The 21229-nt window shown below is 42.3% G+C and overlaps 2 protein-coding genes across 5 annotated transcripts in view; both read right to left on the bottom strand.

Moving 5' to 3' along the window:
• LOC143100157 (uncharacterized) overlaps positions 1-21229 on the bottom strand; it is a 71336-nt gene that overhangs the window by 32333 nt on the left and 17774 nt on the right. The gene's annotated exons all lie outside the window — the stretch shown is intronic.
• On the bottom strand, positions 11350-21137 carry LOC143099602 (uncharacterized). The gene is made up of 5 exons (XM_076262522.1): positions 20842-21137; positions 20064-20321; positions 18461-18730; positions 12957-13241; positions 11350-12841 (listed from the first exon to the last, which is right to left on the bottom strand). Exons 1-5 carry the CDS (start codon positions 20888-20890, stop codon positions 11868-11870), a joined length of 1836 nt encoding a protein of 611 aa, XP_076118637.1. The 5' UTR covers positions 20891-21137; the 3' UTR covers positions 11350-11867.

The raw sequence follows: 21229 nt of genomic DNA, 5'->3' as shown, positions 1-21229 counted from the left end.
TTGGCAGAACTATGTGGATGTTACAAGGTAAGAAACACGATTTAAAACGAGTTTCTTGTTTCTCACTTCTCTTTCCGGGACGGTAGTCTCAATGTTCCAAGGTTGGTTTTCCGCCTGGGGACGCTAGGCGCAGCGGGGAAAGTCACCATTTTCACCGGAACAGGTCATTTAACCATCCAAATGATTTCTAAACGGGTTTATTACGTTGCAATAGTTGCCAAGTTCCCCTTTGAAGTAAAATCTCGCCCAGGGCTCCAGCGCAGTCAGGGCTTGCCCTAGTCATACTAGAGGATTTTAGGAGTGAGTGAGTCTCAGGCACAGTGTTTGATAACCTAAGCATACAGTGCACAGATATTTTTCACAAATTCACTCAAGTCAAATATTGCTATGAACAAGCAGCTACACATGTTACTTATTTTGAGGCCGATATAGCTTATGCAATGAAGGATCATTTGCAGCTTGTCATAATTTAATATGGTGATATAATGCTGACTGTGACTATGAATTTTGGGTGTTGTCTACATTAGGTGAGCCTAGAAAGGTAATGTATATGCAGTAGCAATTGAACAGATTATGACGATATTGAAAGGTACAAATTCAATGTTTAATTTCCTACATGAAAATAATCTACTCAAACGGTAGACTATCCCTCACTCCAGGCTGTAGCTTCCACTTTTAGTTTATTTGGGCAATTTGTGGCGTGGAGGGCTTTCTCAGTGTCAGAATTTCTATTATTATTATTATTATTATTATTATTATTATTAATAATAATAATAATAATAATAATATATTATTAATAATAATAAAAATAATAATAATAATAATAATAATAATAATAATAATAATAATGTTGTTATCATTAATATTACTATTATTTTTAATAATCTTCATTCCAAATTTAGTTTGCTTTTGTTTTTCATTTTCTTTTATTTAGTTTCTAATCCCTGTATATATGGAACATTACAGATACTTTGGGGGTCTTACTAAAAAGAGATAACCAAATGTGTTCCATGTGGGCTATTATATCCCTCACAATGAGTGGAAATGTAGCCTAGACTATTTTCAATTTAATTTCTTTTAAAGTTGTTTCTTTTTTTAATTATTTTAATTTATTTTAAACCTGTTATAATACGCTATAGGTAACCTTGGCAGGCTAAAAAAATATATAAAGTACAACAATGTATGAGGAAAAGTCTTTACCTGTCACTCTGATGACAGCCTGATGAATTGAACCTGTTTGCAGAAAGAACAAGAGTTCAAAATGTAAACCGCTAGTCTTGTGGTTTAAGCAGGTTTCCTGTCTCTCACAGGCCTGCATCTGTAACTGAAACAGAAAATAGATTAGTACATTTTACAAAAGGAACTGATTGTTATATTTAGATACTATGCTATACACAGGATACATCATAGACAGTGACGTTGGAAATGGGGACATGGGGGGTACGGCCACACCCCCACCCCCAAACAACACCAAGACACTTGTCATATATGAGAGATGACAATGTCACTATAGTCACGTATATTCTACGACTACGTGACATCTGTCAGGCAATGCATGTGAAAACACAACCTACATGTACTATAAGGGAAAACAGATATGTGCAAAAAGCAGAAGAATACGTGTCATTTATCACACAGTCAGCCAGAACGTGTAAGAGAGGCGCAGGGACCAATACCACAGGGGTTTCCTATTTAGAGGACGTCTGAGTTTGTTATAGGCACTGAACGTTTTTCTGTGACTAATTCTATGTGAAGAACAAATGTCCTGAGTAGTAAAACTCCAATTAAACAGTGTTTAAATATGTATTTGCCATGCAGTCACAATAATGTTTGGTCTATGAGTTTGAAACTTAAGGTTAAGGGCCTTATGTTTTGCTATTCAATCATTGACTGTAAATAATATAGGGATGAGTGGTGGTCTTGTTGCAGCTATCATTAATTAATATCCATTTTTCAGAAATATTAAAGGGAAACTTGGCAGGATTTCCTCCTCTGCTGGAGAAATTGTGCATTATGCTATTTCAAACTGTGGGAAAAGGTAACGATAAAGCACATGGATTTGTTTACAAGCTAGCAAACGGTTAGCATAAGTTTGGCAGAACTATGTGGATGTTACAAGGTAAGAAACACGATTTAAAACGAGTTTCTTGTTTCTCACTTCTCTTTCCGGGATGGTAGTCTCAATGTTGCAAGGTTGGTTTTTTCCGCCTGGGGATGCTAGGCACAGCGGGGAAAGTCACCATTTTCACCGGAACAGGTCATTTAACCATCCAAATGATTTCTGAACGGGTTTATTACGTTGCAATAGTTGCCAAGTTCCCCTTTGAAGTAAAATCTCGCCCAGGGCTCCAGCGCAGTCAGGGCTTGCCCTAGTCATACTGGAGGATTTTAGGAGTGAGTGAGTCTCAGGCACAGTGTTTGATAACCTAAGCATACAGTGCACAGATATTTTTCACAAATTCACTCAAGTCAAATATTGCTATGAACAAGCAGCTACACATGTTACTTATTTTGAGGCCGATATAGCTTATGCAATGAAGGATCATTTGCAGCTTGTCATAATTTAATATGGTGATATAATGCTGATTGTGACTATGAATTTTGGGTGTTGTCTACATTAGGTGAGCCTAGAAAGGTAATGTATATGCAGTAGCAATTGAACAGATTATGACGATATTGAAAGGTACAAATTCAATGTTTAATTTCCTACATGAAAATAATCTACTCAAACGGTAGACTATCCCTCACTCCAGGCTGTAGCTTCCACTTTTAGTTTATTTGGGCAATTTGTGGCGTGGAGGGCTTTCTCAGTGTCAGAATTTCTATTATTATTATTATTATTATTATTATTATTATTATTAATAATAATAATAATAATAATAATAATGTTGTTATCATTAATATTACTATTAATTTTTAATAATCTTCATTCCAAATTTAGTTTGCTTTTGTTTTTCATTTTCTTTTATTTAGTTTCTAATCCCTGTATATATGGAACATTACAGATACTTTGGGGGTCTTACTAAAAAGAGATAACCAAATGTGTTCCATGTGGTCTATTATATCCCTCACAATGAGTGGAAATGTAGCCTAGACTATTTTCAATTTAATTTCTTTTAAAGTTGTTTCTTTTTTTAATTATTTTAATTTATTTTAAACCTGTTATAATACGCTATAGGTAACCTTGGCAGGCTAAAAAAATATATAAAGTACAACAATGTATGAGGAAAAGTCTTTACCTGTCACTCTGATGACAGCCTGATGAATTGAACCTGTTTGCAGAAAGAACAAGAGTTCAAAATGTAAACCGCTAGTCTTGTGGTTTAAGCAGGTTTCCTGTCTCTCACAGGCCTGCATCTGTAACTGAAACAGAAAATAGATTAGTACATTTTACAAAAGGAACTGATTGTTATATTTAGATACTATGCTATACACAGGATACATCATAGACAGTGACGTTGGAAATGGGGACATGGGGGGTACGGCCACACCCCCACCCCCAAACAACACCAAGACACTTGTCATATATGAGAGATGACAATGTCACTATAGTCACGTATATTCTACGACTACGTGACATCTGTCAGGCAATGCATGTGAAAACACAACCTACATGTACTATAAGGGAAAACAGATATGTGCAAAAAGCAGAAGAATACGTGTCATTTATCACACAGTCAGCCAGAACGTGTAAGAGAGGCGCAGGGACCAATACCACAGGGGTTTCCTATTTAGAGGACGTCTGAGTTTGTTATAGGCACTGAACGTTTTTCTGTGACTAATTCTATGTGAAGAACAAATGTCCTGAGTAGTAAAACTCCAATTAAACAGTGTTTAAATATGTATTTGCCATGCAGTCACAATAATGTTTGGTCTATGAGTTTGAAACTTAAGGTTAAGGGCCTTATGTTTTGCTATTCAATCATTGACTGTAAATATTATAGGGATGAGTGGTGGTCTTGTTGCAGCTATCATTAATTAATATCCATTTTTCAAAAGTATTAAAGTAAAATCTCGCCCAGGGCTCCAGCGCAGTCAGGGCTAGGGGATTTTAGGAGTGAGTGAGTCTCAGGCACAGTGTTTGATAACCTAAGCATACAGTGCACAGATATTTTTCACAAATTCACTCAAGTCAAATATTGCTATGAACAAGCAGCTACACATGTTAGCACAAAGATTGCTCGTCATACAAGACTCCGCCCCTTCCCACACAAGCCCGCGAAAACAACAGGTCTCATCCAGGTCCGCTTGCTGAGTCCGCCACTGCTCAGCTCACGCCCACCAGGGAGGAGCCAAGAGAGCGGGTTGAGCAAACACCACTCTCCGCTCAGAGAGTGCTGCCCTCTGTAGAGACAAGGCAAGCCGTAAATTAACTCTGCACTCGTAGCTGTGAGGAGCTGAGTGAAGCACAAGGCCGCCAGGTGCGGAGGCTACTAGCAGCGTACACCAACATCTTCGCCACAAGAGAAGAGCACTGCGAACGAGCCTGGTCCAACATGATATCGACACCGGAAATGCCTGGCCCATCCGACTTCAACCTCACCGCTTACCGTTCACCAAACGACAAGCAGCTGAAGAAAAGATCAAGGAAATGGCAGCGGCAGGAGTAATAGAGCCAAGCAGTAGTCCCTGGGCTGCTCCAGCTGTACTCGTCCGGAAGAAGGACGGCTCGTGGCGGTTCTGTGTGTAACCCGGAAAGACTCCTACCCCCTTCCCTGCATTGACGATGCACTGGACAGCATTGCCAGCTCCTGCTGGTTTAGCTCGCTGGACTTGCGCAGCGGCTACTGTCAGATTGAGCTAGCCCCGGAAGCTCAGCCGAAGACAGCGTTCACCATCGGGCAAGGGCTGTGGCAGTTCCGGGTACTTCCGATCGGCCTATGCAACGGGCCAGCGAACTTCGAGCGGCTAACGGAGCGTGTCCTTGCGGGCATTCCAAGAAACATGCTGCGTGGTTTACCTGGACGACATCCTGTGTCATGCAACAGACTTCACCGGTGCCATAGGAAATCTGGAGAAGGTGTTCGATGCCATACGGGGTGCTGGGCTAAAACTGCACCCGAAAAAGTGACACCTGTTCAGGAGGCAAACCAGGTTCCTGGGCCATGTCGTGGGGGCTGCCGGAGTGGCCACCGACACAGCTAAGGTGGAGACGGTGAGACGTTGGCCTGTTCTACGCGATGGTGCTGAACTGCGGAGATTCCTGGGCCTGGCGTCATATTACCGGCGTTTCATTTGGGACTTTGCTACAGTTGCCAGTCCGCTGCATCGATTGACGCTCAAAAGCCAGCTCTTCAAATGGACACGAGAGTGCGACGCGGCATTCTGGCGGCTGCGGAGGGCGCTATGTGAGGCCCCGGTGCTCGCTTTCCCTGACCCTCGACTGCCGTTCATCCTGGACACTGACGCCAGCGACGTGAGCGTCGGCGCTGTCCTCTCTCAAGCAGGCGAGCAGGGCCAGCAGGTGGTCGCATACTTCAGCCGCTCACTTGACCGAGCGGAGAAGAATTACTGCGTGACCCGCAGAGAACTGTTGGCTGTGGTGGTGGCAGTGTGCCATTTCCGAACCTACCTCAACGGCAAACGGTTCCTGCTGAAAACGGACCACGCGTCGCTCACCTGGCTGCTGAACTTCAAAGAACCAGAGGGCCATCTGGCTCGCTGGCTGGAGGCGCTCCAGGACTACGACATGGAGATTCGATACCAGGCAGGTCGCCTTCACGGCAATGCGGACGCCCTGTCCAGGCGTCCGTGTGCAGCAGACCAGTGCCAGCACTGCCACCGGAGGTAGGAGAGGAGCCTGGCCGCGGCTCAACCGGAGCCCGCTCGTCGGCTACAGGCTGCATCACCGCTGGCAGAGAGAGAGAGAGCCACTGTTTCCAGCAAGAGACTTACCACTCGCCAGCGTCGCGCCAGCGTCGCGCCAGCGAGAGTGTCAACGCTCGCCAATAGCACGCCAGTGAGAGACTCACCGTTTGGCAGCGCTGCGCCAACAAGAGAGCCACCGCTCACCAGCTTCACGCTAGCGAGGGAGTCAACACTGGCCAGCAGCACCCCAAGGTCATCTCGCCACAGCCGGGGCAACAGACGCATAGTCGCCGGTGGACGTGATGTCAAGGGAGGAGATTCAGAAGGCGCAATCGGAGGACACCACGCTCAGCCGAGTGTGGTCATGCGACCGCCATGCGACCGCCATGGACTGACGTATCAGCACTCGATCCAGAGACCAAAGCGATTTATTCACAGTGGCCGGGAATAGTAGCACATCAAGGACTGCTGTATAGACACTGGCCTTCAGCAAGTGATGCTAGCAGGCCCCACTTGCAACAGCTAGACTGCAGTCCAGATCACCGGAAACACAACCAATCCCACAGATCAGCAACTCGGTGGATCCATGACAGCGACAGCCTGATGCTCCGAGAGACTCCAGCTTCCCAACGCAGCTTCGAACGCCAGCAGCCAGAAGCCAGTCTGCTCAATCCAGACTCAGCCAACGTCAGTCAACGGCACAATCCAGACTCCAGGCAAGGCAGACGGCTCAATCCAGACTCCAGGCAAGGCAGAAGGCAGCCCGCAGGTCCGCAGCAGCTCGGCGGCCGCGGCAGATCCCTCGCAGACTAGGCCCAGGTCCAGCCGTCCCGAGAAATCTCCTTGACCAGTCAGTGAAGCGCAGCACCGCCCACAGATGGATGGAGGGACGGATGGAAGGATGTCAGTCCAGGGCAAAAGCCAACGCCAGGCATAGCAAGCTCCCAATGGACCAACACCAACGACATCAGCCGACTTAGAAGCAGCAACGCCAAGGGGACCAAGGGATCAAGAACAACTCGAAAACTATCAAAAAACAACGCAAACAAAGAGAGAATACACCTAACCAGACAAATCAACACAAAAAATTAACATGACATTACACAAAATCACGAACACTTCATAAAAACAAACAAAAAACTGATGCTAGACGGAGCGGCGTGTCTCGCCAGCGTACCTAGCAACCATCAAAATGGGGCAGTGGGGGCGGATCATTTCGGCATTGCAGAAGACTCTTCGTCGGCTGAGAACCCACTTTTATTGGCCGGGATGCAGGCAGGACATTAAACTGCATGTTCACTGCTGTGATGCCTGCACAGCAAAGAAGGGCCCCCGGTTCGGGGCACCGGAAGAGCTCCACAGCAACCAAGGGTGGAATTTCGAGGCTGATGTTTGCCAGCGCATGAGCATCCGGAAAACGAGAACGACACCTCTGCATTCACAAAGCGGCAGGCTAGTGGAACGGTTTAATCGGACGCTGGCAGTACAGCTGGCCATATTGGCCAACCGCCGACAAAAGGACTGGGACTTACACTTGCCCCTGGTGCTCTGGACACAGCGGTGCAAGAGTCAACGAAATGCACACCGGCACCTCTGATGTGCGGGCAAGAGCTACGCATGCCGGTGGACTTGATGTTCGGTTCGCCTCCGGAAGCGGAGATTGGAGGTAAGCCAGGGATGGAATACTACAGGCAGCTACGCGAGAGACTGAAAGAAGTACACAAATTGGCCCGGCAGGCTATGATTGAAGCTGGAACACGTCAAAAGCGAGCTTACGATACACGCTGTCGCGGCCAGGAGTTCCAGACCGGCGATAAAGTTTGGGTGTACTGCCCGGAGAAAGGCATTTCCCCGAAACTCACTAGCCAGTGGGTCGGGCCGTGCGATGTCTTAGAGAAGCTGTCTGACGTGGTCTATCGTGTGAGACTGATTAAGCATTGGAGAGTTGTGGCTCACCGTGATCGACTGGCCCCGTACCGACCCCTGGCCTCAGCTGAGGGCCGTGGGGACTCGGACACTGACTCTGTGGAACTTGGTGACAATGGAGCTGTGGCTCTAACACCGGTCACCGTGCAGCCTTCACCGGAAGTCACCGCCGTGACAGCGGGGCGCCCACAACGCCAGCGTCGCGTCCCAGCCAGGCTCATGGACTGCGTAGGGTAAGGCTTGAGTCAAGGGGACATGGACTAAGTCTTGGGGGAATGTGTAATGAACTGAGCCTAGCTGACTTATAACTGTGGAACTCCCATGATGCTGTGTTATGTGTTGATGTTGAATGTTGATGTTGAAACCATGCAAGTTGCCAGTTGTATGTCATGTATGTCGTATTTATGTTCTACAGTAGTTACAGTGTTCAGAACCAGGGTTGGCTGATGTGTGTTTTAGATACAGCCTAAAGTAGAGGTTTAGTAGAGGTTAAGGGCCGGGTCTGGCCCGGCATTAGTGTTTAAATGTGAAAGTCCAATAAAAAACATTCTGAGACAACATTGCAGTTTGTTACAATATGACATGTTCCATGGTAACATGCTCAAATGTATCATGAAAATTTTAGTTGGATATTGGATGTGAGAAGAAGAAAGAAAGGGTGTTCCATAACAGTGCATGTATATTAGTAGTGTGTGAAATGAATGTCCCACACTGGGAAGCATTACAGTTTGATACTGCAGCTGAAGTTAGACTTGAAGAAGAATCTGTCTGTTCACCGGTTCCATTTTTTAACAGCCATTTCATTATTAATAAGTTGATAACATTTCTATATTAACATGTTCTATTAAAGAAAAGATAGAAAATAACTATTTGTGTGTGCTGTAAAATGGTTAGAAGAAATGAAATCGATATCGGCAGGTCAAACTCAATGAAAATCAGAATCGGCCCAAAAAATTGCTATCGTTGCTTCTCTAGTTTAGGTGCCTTGCTAAAGGGCACTTCAGCCGTTTCTACTAGTCAGGGTTCGAACCGGCAATTCTATGGTTTCAAGTCCAAGCCCGTACCAGTACCGGCTACTCAGCTACCAGTAAAGAATTTCCCCTGTTTGTATATTCACTCCACTTATAATTTTAAGAAGCTGTGTGCAGTTTGAATGAGACATAACAATTACAATATAGTATGAATGATATCCCCCAAATTAACATATAGGACACAATTGCATAAGTAAATGTGAGTTTTTAATAATTTACTTTAAAAATGACAAAACGTTATGAAAAGATAAGGAATTGATTGTAAAACAAGCAAATATAAAAATTAAATCTGTTAATTTGCTCTTGCTCGTCTGGATTCGAATCTGCGAATTTCTCCCCCTTTTTTCCCCCTTTTCCCCCCTTCTTCCCCTTCTTATACGGACGAATGTTCCCCATCTTCACGCAAGCAAAACGATCAGTTGAAGACATCTGTTTTGCAGGAAGGGCAAGGGGGTAACAACAGGACAGAGACAGGCCTGATGGCAGGGCTAAAGTTATGAGAGTATTAATATGGGATATTCTACAGGAAAATATTAAAACGGCAAGACAGCAGGGGAAAAGTTAAAACATGTGATAAACCCGGAAAAAGTTGTCATGTTAGGTATATTTCGGTCCCTGTGATTATTTGTGAAATTGTGCAAACAGCATTTTCAAGTCATTTCAGAAGGAAGGAGTGGTAGCTTGCAAGCTCCCAAATTGACGCTCGTCTGAGAAGTGGAGTTTTGGATAATGTTCAGCTTCGGCAGCATATATGATACAATATACAATGACTGAGGAAGCCTAGAGACGAGTCCATAGCAACCAGTTCATGTGTTGAATTTGTTATTAGCCAGTGTGCTTTGTTGAATGGTCTCAATGTTATATTATTTTATTTTGTGTGAATACTAGTGTAAAAGAGTGTATATATACTTATACTTACTAAAGGAGTAACTTAGTATTTGAAGTAATGCAGTTATGCAGGAAGTGCATTTAGTGTCCATGCTTACTGTGTTTCCACAACAATGTTAGTGAGTAAATCTACTGAAATGGCCACCATCTTGGTGTAGTGTGATGTGTAAGATCAGAAATCAGAGGTTGATTAAAAAACGATATCACTGTGTGTCCTCAAAATTCAAAGCAGCGATTGCTGAAGACATCCACAATTGGCAGGGGAGTGTTATGTCTCTTGACAATTCTGTTGGTGGGTCATTGAACAATTTGTTGCAGGAAGGGAGGGTCATGCAACTTTTGACTGACACACTAAAAATCCCTCCGGCGGCCCCTTCAATTCATAACGAACAGTCCCTTAGTGGGCCATTTAATGGTCAGGCTTCATACTTAAGTTAAGTCCTTCCCAAATGCGTAGACTATTTTCTTTCTATTTCTATTATTACTATTTCTTGAATTTCCCCTGGGGATCAATAAAGTATCTATCTGGGGGGGGGGAGGTGCGGTCAGAGTTTTCCGGATAGATTTTAGTGCCCCACTCCGCCCTTTTAAGGAACTTGTGTTTTTCCCACACTTTTGGTCAGTCCAGCCAAGTTTGGGCAGGAATAAGATATGAATGCCAAAACAAAGACATTTTGATAGTGTACAGTTTATATATTTACCCTACAGGTGGATATAAAAAAATTAGAATATCATGGAAATGTTATATTTTCCTGTAATTTATGTAAGCGAAACTGTCATTTAGTGCGTGCATGTGTGCGTGCGTGCCCCCCCCAGTCTTCATATCTGGAGGGGCACAGTGAATGCTGACTGATTCATACAGCTTTTAAAGACCTTGCATATATCAGGAAGCCATGTCAAACTGCACTCTACACATATGGCTCCACAGTAAAATAGTTTAAGTGCTAATATGGCCTGTTGATTGATGATGAATGGTGATTGTGGTAATGTTGAATGTTTATTTAATTTCATCCTGTTAAACTTTCTGTCCTGATTTTATTTCTTTACAAATCCTGTAGTTCAAATTAAGTCCAGTAGGAGTAGCTCTTCGCCCAGCAATGTGAGAACATTGGCCTGTCCACCATAAATTAGATACGGTGCTCTGAGATGGGTTGGGTGTAAAAAGAGCATTCCAGAAAGGCATTTACATCTAGATTTATATCCTTCAGGAGTAAAGATTCAGAGGTCATCACTGTAAAAAAATATATGGGCAAATAATGCAGCAATATAAGAATACAAACAGACAGAGTATAATAGCATCAATTTCAACTTTATCAAACAAATTAATTTATTATTTTTACATACAAATATACAGATACATTTAGTAATGTAATGGGTAACATCGGAACCGTGACAGTTAATTAATTTGATTTTATGTTAGTAAACATCATAGGGCCTTAATTTAAGTGAAGAGCAAAGTGCGAAGTCACCCAATGAGCAAAGTGTCTTGTGCATGAGCTCTGTCTTATGGCATAAGGGAACACTAAGCTGATGTTTGTGCTTAGGTTCTTGCGCATGGTATTAAATTAACATTGAGAAGATTTGTGTAAAAAAAAAACTTAGCTCGGGTTAAAAACTTAGGGTTACACTGTAGACTTTACCTATCATATAAATTAGGGCCTGATGACTAAAACCAAGAGATTGGATAATATACAAGGTTTTGTTGTACAATAATAGAATTTATACAATTAAACAATATAACTTAACATGGTTGCATTGCACATATAACATATTGAGATGTATCTATATTCTGATTCAAAGAAACATGCCAACCTCTTGGGAAATAATCTTATTTGACATCTACCCCAATTCGCTGGAAGTGGGTTAGACTAGTTGGCCTACAGCTCTCTTTTAGCTATAGGCTAACTTCCAGTGAATTATGCCAGTCTAGGTTAATGGGCTGGGGCATTGCACTCACAGAGAAGAGAAAACAGAACTGCACCTTTCCAGCATTCATGAAAATGCAAAGTCAGAAATGGTCAAGAATGAAAATATAGTTCTGAGATGTGTGAGATTGAAGAAAACAGAACCATGAAGATATGGCCACATCCTGTTTCACAATACAACATATATGTGTGGTGGTGCTCATTAAATGCTCTGGATCATCCTATACGGCCATCGGCATTGTACGTTCCCAGTAGCCAACACAATTTATTTACTTCTCTCTACTTTCTGTCATTCTGTGAATGTTTTGAATATCACCTTTACATGTGACCACTGCTTTAGCATTTTAAATGCTTCTACTATGGCTTCACCAGGATGTTTGGCCTTAGCAGCTGCTTTCTGAATTGCTGTTTTGTTTAAGATCCGTCGCGCTGGAAGAGAGGGTAAGCAGAAAAATCCAACCAGCATCACTGCAGGTGTGGCCACGGCTGTATTTACCATAATCCTCATCATCACTGTCTGTTTGGCTTTCTCTTTTAACTCCCTGTCAGATAATTTCTGTTTCTGAACTTGTTGTGTTTCTTTCAGTGTTTGCATTTCCTCTTGTATGGCCTCCTCCACTAATGTCAGGATTTCATTCATGTAATAGCCACCATTATTCTCCTGCACCATCTCTTCTATGGTGTTGAACAGCTTTGCTAACTGAGTTCTGTTGCTACTCTCCCCCTCTTCCTGATGTCTCCAGAGTTTACTATCTATGACATGACACCGGCCATGGCACGCATTCACAAGGTCCTTTAGTGTAGTTCTTTTCCCAGCAGCTCCAGGATGGCTCCTGTTCTCCTCCACAAACTGTTTAATAGTCTGACCATCCAGGCTTCCACCATGTGTGAAAAGAACCAGTGCATGTTTGAAGGCATCATCTGCAAATAATTGTTTAATCTTTTGTATAATTTGTTCTTCGTGTTCTGTGTACCTTCCTACTTTCAGCACAATGATGAAGGCATGGGGGCCTGGGGAACTGTCAAAGATGCATTTTGCTATGTCACATTTTAACGACTCCTCTCGAACAGTTGTGTCAAAAAATCCAGGTGTGTCAATGACTGTTATTTTCCTCCCGTTGATGATCCTACTCTGCGTTTCACACTGACATGTGGCAGAGTACTGAGAAGCGTGGACTGCAAAAACCTTTTCTCCCAGGATGGTGTTTCCTGCACTGCTTTTACCATCACCTGTTTTTCCCAGAAGCACAATCCTCCTTTCACCTGTCAACCAAGAGTGCAAAAAGGATCAATAAACTACGTATCACTGTGATTGTATCAGAACATTATAACCAAAGATCTGTATCATTGTATGCCTTCGGACATAAAACAAACTAACTTGTGTGGAAGTTTGTGGAAGCTGACTTGTTCTGCAATCCACTATCTTTGAGCTCACAGCAGACACTGACAGTGTACTGAGTGTCTGGCTGCAGGTCTGTAAGAGTTGTGCTGCAGGACTCTGTAGAGATGGTCTGTGGTTCAGTCCCTTCACTGTGGTAGGAGATCAGGAACCTGTGTGGAATCTGCTCCATCCCCTGATGCAGACTCCAGCTGAGATCGGCCTTCCATTTGTAAAATTCTCTGTCCAGTGCATCCACGGTCAACCTCTCAGGAACAAAACTACCTATAATGCACAAATGTACCATTAAAGTTTCCTTCAGCAAATTTAGTGTCATTACAATGACCAAAAGAATTTTGGATCAAATGGAATTCATCTTCAATATATCCTTATATAACATGAAGGGGAGCAACATTCCTCATATTTTCGGTTGATTTTTGAAAGTCAAACCAGATAAAAAAACACAGGGTTCCCACCAGGGTTCTAGGGTCATGGAATTTATGGGATATCATTGTAATGTAAAGTCAATTATAGACCTTGAAAGTAAGGGAATTTTATCATTTTTGTGGGAATTTTGTTGTAGCATTTTAAAATTGACTTGCCAAAATACATGAATACAAATCCATTTCCACAGTATTGGTGTTTGTCGGGTTATTATCTATTTCTCGCCTGAGTTGTCAGGGAAACTTAATGATAATTTACATTTGAATTGGAGGGCACCCTGAAAACACAACAACGGTCTGGGGACTGAAATGCTTTAAATGATTTATTTCTGCAAACAAATACATGAAACCTAAACCAAAGGCAGTGATGTTGGTAGGGGGGCTGGGGTATTCTCCATCATATTTTTGGCAGCTAAATGTTAGCCCACTTAATATCTCCGTTCATTTCACTAAGATACTAATCTGGCACCTAACAATACACCAATGTTTCCCTCCGTCACCAGGGTGGCTGGCTAATCAGCGATGAGAGCGGATGACGCTAATTTAAAAAAAAAAAATGAAAGTGTCTGTGGTGAACAGTAAGCAATGCCTGCAACTATTTAAAATATTTATCAGAAGAATGTGTACATTTGTATGTGTAGCAAAGATAGGCCTAAATTAATTGTTTCCTGACTGCTAAGGCAATTTATGATCAGTTTGTTAAGGTTATAGGCGAAGTAGGAAGTAACATTATTTTAAGAGTCGCATTTTAGTTTATTTTTGTTGTCATAATTTACTTATATTTGTCTATTTTCGTTGCATTTGAGAGTGTTCCTTCTACAGGTGGAGAGGGTGCTACCCTATAAATTGGAGTGTGTAGTAGCCTACATGACTGAAAGAAGGCAGGCCAGCAGATACAGTCTTTGACCTCGGCCTGGATATGCGTTACAAAAGCTCAGCCTGAGCGAGAAAGCTTAACTCCAAGCGTTATAAAGAAACATTTAAGAACATTAAAAACTTATTTAAATTTATTTGCATTAAATACTGACAAACATTCAACAACAACATTTTCTTGGATTCAGGCTGTGAGTCTGACCCTGTACCCACATTCTCCAGGTGGTTGAAACAATAGAAAAAAAACAGGGGGTTACAGGGAAAACCCAACCCAAACATTGTTTTTTTGCCACTACAGTTAGGAATAACTGATCAATGTGTATTGGTCAGGTATAAGACTATGCCTGTCACGATGCTGGTTGGTCCCTATCATGACAGGCCTACAGTAAGTCTGGTTAAACCAGATTAGCTAAATATACCAGTTAGAGACACACAAACATAAAGGCTTGAAGACAACTTGTTTCAATTGAGGCTTAATTCAGTCCTGTTTTCCTAACCTAATAATGTCTATGTCTGAAGGGTACATTGACATACAAAAAATGCAGATTGCATCAAAATGGCAATTAAATATTAGCCTAACCTATCTGTTCAGGGGCGCCGCTAGGGTTGTATTCCATAGTAGCCTATGCACCATGGTTACGCCAAAAAACGGTGGCTACCCTCCACATAGAGGTGGTTCAAGCTTTTTAAAAGTTCTGGGATGAGGGAGATTTCACCCCCGGGAATTGTTTTTAAATTCTGGCTGCTAAATACACCATTTTAACGCAATTTGGGTGGGACAGAAATACCTTTACAGAGAAAGCAGCTCTGGCCATATCGGCTCTGGCTCACATGACGTGAACATATTGGTTTGAATGCATTATCACTTCACTACCCAACACACGAACAAGGGAAAGAAAAGAAAAAAGAAACCAATGAGCTTATGTCGCGATTTGCGATAGGCCCAGGCCTAGAGAAAAGACAGCTATGGTAACCTAACAATAAGGATTTGCTTACACTGCTGTTTGGTTGTCCCAAACTTTGAGACGATCCATACTCTACGCATTAACTGAATCTCATCAATCTTGAAACCCGAACTGTGATGCTCCAAACAGAGAGACTGTAGGATGCAATACCTAATCTCACTGCCTTCGGCATAACTGTGAACAGTCCGCCTATTAGGCCCTACTGTTAAACACCTGTAAAATAGTAAGCTGCTGTTTTCTTTTCATGACGAGCACTACGCTTGAATGATTTATGACTGAATGGAACATTGCGTTTTTAAGCGCCAGAACTGCTTATCATGTTGTGACAAAGTTTACACCAATCATCTTCTAATGTATCCTTATCTTGAGATGTCCATTCTTTTTGCCTTAAACAGAGGCTATCATTTGTGCGCAAAGCATGTTTCAATTAAAACAGTACACAAGCTATTTTTATTGTTGTAATGTTGAATGATTTCATGAATAAAGCGTTGAAAAATTGTACGAACAGTGCGTACACGATTACGGCACGGCTGGCGGCGCCACTGTATCTGTCCCTATACAAATGCAGAAAAGCTATAGTATTTGTGGTATTTATAGTATAAATGGTAGGCTACCCATAATTATCATCATGGCACAAACTTTGGGAAAACCCTCCCTAGAGTGTCTATGGTAAGCAGGCTCGGACTGGTAATCTGTACAACCGGGCAAATGCCCGGTGGGCCGGTCCACATGTGGGCCGGTGACCTCCGGGATTTTTTTTTTTTTAAGTTATTTAGCCTATTTGCGGCCCGTCATGTAGACCTAGGCTTAGCCTATAAATGCAGTTGCATCCATTTGGATTGGGGGTGACAGGTCAATCATTTTGGCCTCTTCATGACAGGTTCAGTGTGTGTTACGATTGCGCCCCCCTGCCCCACCCCTCAAGTGGATTTGTCCAAGCAGCCGCTTAGTTTGTGGGGAAATATAGCCTACGAGTCCATGGCATGCATGGTAGCCTAGGCTATATAAGTGCCCTCCGCTGGCTGGTGTTCACATCATCGCAGTTTAACCGTAAACAGCAATCAGAGGTGTCTAGTTTTATTCCATAAATATATTGTTTTAGACGTTAGTTGCACGCGCTATGAAGAGCTTCCATTTACTGCACCATGTTGGCTACTGTAGTGCGTTTTGTCTGTCAACATAAAAAAAACTCCGGGTAGCCTACAATTTTCGCACAACTTGGTGGAAAAGTGTAGCACAGGTTAAAGAAAACCTATTCATGTTTGGACTCAAAAGGAACTTCAAAGTATTTCCCATATAGTAACCTTTTAGCTCACAACGACAGTGAAAGTGAAACTTGGAAAGTGGAAGTCTCTCCACCGAGTGTTACATTAGATGCACAATCAATTGCGAGTCGATGCACGTAAAAAGTATCAACTGGTAGGTTAGTAATGAAGGTAGGTTGTGATGAAGGCACACAAACTTGGGCAAAAACGTCTAGTATACACTTGTGGTGATAGCCTACAGTTAATGCATACCTGTCAACATTTAGCTTTCCAAAAACGGGGGGGGGGGGGGGGGGGGGGGTGTCAGTGTTTATACCGGATCTGTGTTTGCATATGTAATACGTTTCACACGTGTTTCAAGACTGCATTTCGGTCGTTTCTTTTACCTTAAGCATGCCAGTTATGTATCCACCAGCTGCCTGCCTGCAGCCTACTTCCAAAACTCCAAAGCTGCTTGCTGTCTGATTTGGTTCCGAGGACACAAATTCAGTGTATCAACAACACTCAATAACAGTTTATGTGATATCAATCAAAATTTCCAACAATTTCACAACAGCTAGTTCTGGAGTAGGCCATTCAACTAGCCCGCTTTGCTTACGACGAGACTCAGGCTGCGCAATCGGCACCCGCATCCTTATTTGGGTTTTGGGTTGCCAGGTTTTAGCCTAGGACAAAACGGTTGAAATTGTTGAAGTGATTGTGTATGTGTAGGGTGTATTTCATACACAATCTGGCAACCTGGGAGATGTCAGACTAATAGAAAAAATGAATGGATCAATGATTTTAATATGAAGTTTGATGGCCATGCAAATTACAGGAGTTTTCCGGGAGAAATTACAAAACCGGAGGGTGTCGGGAGATGACCTTGAAATACGGGAGAACCTGGGAAAAATGGGAGTGTTGACAGGTATGAGCTATTTTGAGCCTTGTTAGTGGTATAGAAATAGTGATTTATTTCTACTGTACGTGTGCCCCGAAGGCTAGCGTTAACCGCTAATAAGCGGTTTGCAATAAAACTGGTCACATTCGACTAGCATGAAAACAAATCCCAGCGAACGGTCGAACTCGGTACACATGTGTTATTAACCCCTAGGTTCATTTTGCGCCGGAATTGTCCTTTAATGTGAATCGCTGACTATAACCCAAGTAAAGGAGAAGATTTGCACCAAATAGGCCTAAAGGCTGTGGTTGTGTTTCTACAACATGTTGGAACAAATCGTAATTTCTGTCGACTATGACGATCTCCATGCATGTTCAGTAGCCTATATTTTTCATTTAGTCAAGCAGTGACATGTGGTTTAATGCATGGGGTAACATGACGTGAGACAGACAGAAGATGAGCCTGTCTTCCTATCCCTGAATCCTGTCCCTCTCAAATCACTTTAAAATGGTGTGATTAGCAACCTAGCAACCAGAATATATAAAAAAAAGGTCGGTCCAGTAGTGGGCCGGTCCAGGAGAAAATTGCCAGGGCCGAATTTTGTTCCCAGTCCGACCCTGATGGTAAGGAAGACTGTAGGGCACTGCATCTCATTGTCATTGTCTTTTCTCTTACCGTTACAAAGGCACTTCACTGTGTTTTCTCACTCTGGTGAACATCTAAGAGGGCACCTCTTAAGAGGGCACCTCGTGTTTTTTCCCCATCCGCCTCTTTGTTAACCACGGGGACACCAGAGAGGTAAAGAATGTATTTCTAGCGTATATCTACTGTATATCTGTATCTAATTGCTTGAGGTGGGTTAACAAGATGACAACTTTGCCATCAGACAACTCCAAGATGACATGTGCTTGAACTCAATGTCTTGATCAAGTCATTGTCACAGTCAAGATCCCTTTGACGAGGAACTTAGATTTGTTTTTATGTTTATAGAATCAATGGCATAAGGATAATAAATATGATAAGGGGAGAAGTGAGAAATCATATTACTTTCATGGCCCATAATTCTGCCACCTCTCACCTGTTTGAATGGCAGTTGAAGTAGCCTGACTCCTTCCCCCCTCGATGAGCTCACAGCAGACACTGACAGTGTACTGAGTATCTGGCTGCAGGTCTGTGAGTGTTGTGCTGCAGGACTCTGTAGAGATGGTCTGTGGTTCAGTCCCTTCACTGTGGTAGGAGATCAGGAAGCTGTGTGGAATCTGCTCCATCCCCTGATGCTGACTCCAGCTGAGATCAGCTGATATTGGAGTCACTGAGGCCACAGTCAGATTCTCTGGGACTGGAACACCTGGTGACCGTGCAATATTAGTGGTAAATCAAAGTAAATTTATCTCTGAACATTTTAGATCACACTGTTGTGGAGAGCTATCGTAAAAGCACCAATTACCGCCCCTTTCGTTCGAAATTCTAAAACAACAATGTTTTTAATACTTTTAATTAGGGCTGTCAAAATAACTGATTCATTTCGATTCATTAATTTGAGAAAAAATAACTGATTAAAAAAAATAATGCAGATTAATCGATTCCGTATGATCTTTGACCCCGAGCCGTTGTAGTCAGTAACCATTAGACTGTAAAATGAAGGAGAGAGAAGAAAATATGATGCCTAGATCATTGATTGGAACATTTACTTTTAAAAAACGGCCTGATGGTGTTGATAAAAATAAAGTGTTGATTAAAATAAAGTCCTCTGCAATGTCTGCAGCAAGGAATTTGCATATCACCGGAGTTCATCAACTCTAAAGTCGCACATCAATGCAAAGAAATAGTGTTGACATTGAGGGGAGTGTTAATTTATTTTCATTGTGTCCTCTGTGGCCTGAAATACCTTGTATGTGAAAAACAACTTCTTCCTGAAGCACTTTTGAATTTATTTCCTCAGCATATTAGGTCATATCATAGATTATTATGACCATTATTAAAATAATAATAAAAGAGTTTTTGAACTTTAATGTCACTAATGCTGATTATTCAATGATTTATTTGAATTTAAATATTTCAAATACTTTCACAGCAAAAATTATATATGTGATTAATTTAGATTAATTAATCACAGAGTATGTAATTAATTAGATTATTTTTTTTAATCGACTGACAGCCCTACTTTTAATACATTTGATAAATGAACCTTGCGTTTTTCAGTAGCCACAGGTGTTTAGATTTTAACAAAATCTGGTTTGGTTCTTTGGTTCTTGTTTACCACACTCGGAGTTTAGTGCTGGGCTGATCCACTGGAGCTCCAAGCGGATTACACGCAGCCACAACACTGTTTACAGCTCTTCGAGTCACGGTAAAATGTCATTTTGGGTACATAGCTAATTTAGATACACTTATGGTGTGGGTGCTTGCGTGTCTTTAGCAATCTGCCGTCTTGGTTTGTATAGAAATGAATATTAAGTGACACATACAGGTAAGAGGGCGGAAATAGGGGATGGGTGTCGTTCCGAGAGCGAATATTCTCTGAATGCTACAAAATGTGTTCAGTATTAGAAATCCCTCAGTACCGCTTACCTCTTTGTGACATTTTGCTTCATACTATTTGCAACTGAAAATGTCTAAAGGCTAATAGACACAAAAAAGTTAAGTATTCTACATACTGTGTCTCTTATTCCAGCACTTACTTGTTTTGATGGTTTTAGTGAAGGACTGCCTTTGAAACCCTTTCACCACTGTGGAAAGAGTGATGGAGTGTTCTTTCCCCATCTCTAACTCAGAAAAGCAGTGCTGAGCTGATTTGGTGAAGATGGTCTGTAGACATTGCCCATCACTATGGAGGGTCAGTAAGTATGAGGCCTGATCAACTCCTGCTGGTTTGCTCCACTTCACTGACACTGATGTGAGATCCATGTCCACAGCAAGACACTCAGGTTTAGGAACATCTGGAATAGAAAAAAGATAAGTTTCTTGTGGCAGTTGAGGCTCCCTCTTTACATTGCAGACCCTTGCTAACTACTAACAACAGACCTAATTCAGACATGTCTTGCAAAATTATGCTTTACTGCAGTGTTTTATTTCACATGAGTATCGCAGAGCTTTGAGAATTAAGATTAACTAGCCTAGTTTTTAATTTGACAAATAATGAATAATAAACATTTTGAAGGCTTGTATTAAAGCAAGATAAGACTGGTCTGCAAAGTAAGTAGAAGATGTCATTTTAAATGTAACTGGTTTCTACTTTCGACACGCCAGTGCCTCTCCCTGTGCATGTTGCAGTCACATGTTCACGACATCATATCACATGTTCATGACAACCAAATTTGCCTGCCTTGTATCAAGATTTTGTATGCCAAGTGTTTCACGTGCGGATCCATTGATTATAAAGCTATTGTCAGTTTTTTCAACAACACTGTACACTAATTAATTATTATCTCTATATCGTACAAAGAACATAAATCAAACCTGTGTGCACAGTTGCAGACACACACAGACTCTGTCTGTCGTCTTCCATAAGGGTGACCACAGTAAATGTGTACTGCTCTCCTGGAGTGAGCTCCTGAACATGTAGCTTCAGGTCCTGCACTTCCAGCTGCTCCTGGATTCCTTCACCCGTCCATGAGACCCTGAATCTGTGGGGTCCAGTCAGTCCCTCAGGAGGTCTCCAGCACACACACAGAGAGTCTGGCTTCACTGAGGTGAACTCAATGGGCCCAGGAGGAGGGACTGCTGGGAATGAAGTGCAGTATAATCAGGTAACTTTCCTATGATTGCAGAAATGCAGTAATTTTATAGGTGGGCATTTCTCAGATTTCGGGCCTATTTGGGTAACTGAAATTTTGAAAAATAAAAT

Source organism: Alosa pseudoharengus, unplaced genomic scaffold, assembly GCF_046254945.1.
Source record: "Alosa pseudoharengus isolate Yale_2024_CS ecotype anadromous, Long Island Sound unplaced genomic scaffold, YU_APseudo_1.1 YU_APseudo_1.1_scf_3, whole genome shotgun sequence".
NCBI classification, from domain to species: Eukaryota; Metazoa; Chordata; class Actinopteri; order Clupeiformes; family Clupeidae; genus Alosa; species Alosa pseudoharengus.
Note: the sequence above shows the minus strand (reverse complement) of the source record. Positions and strands in the feature narration are given on the sequence as shown.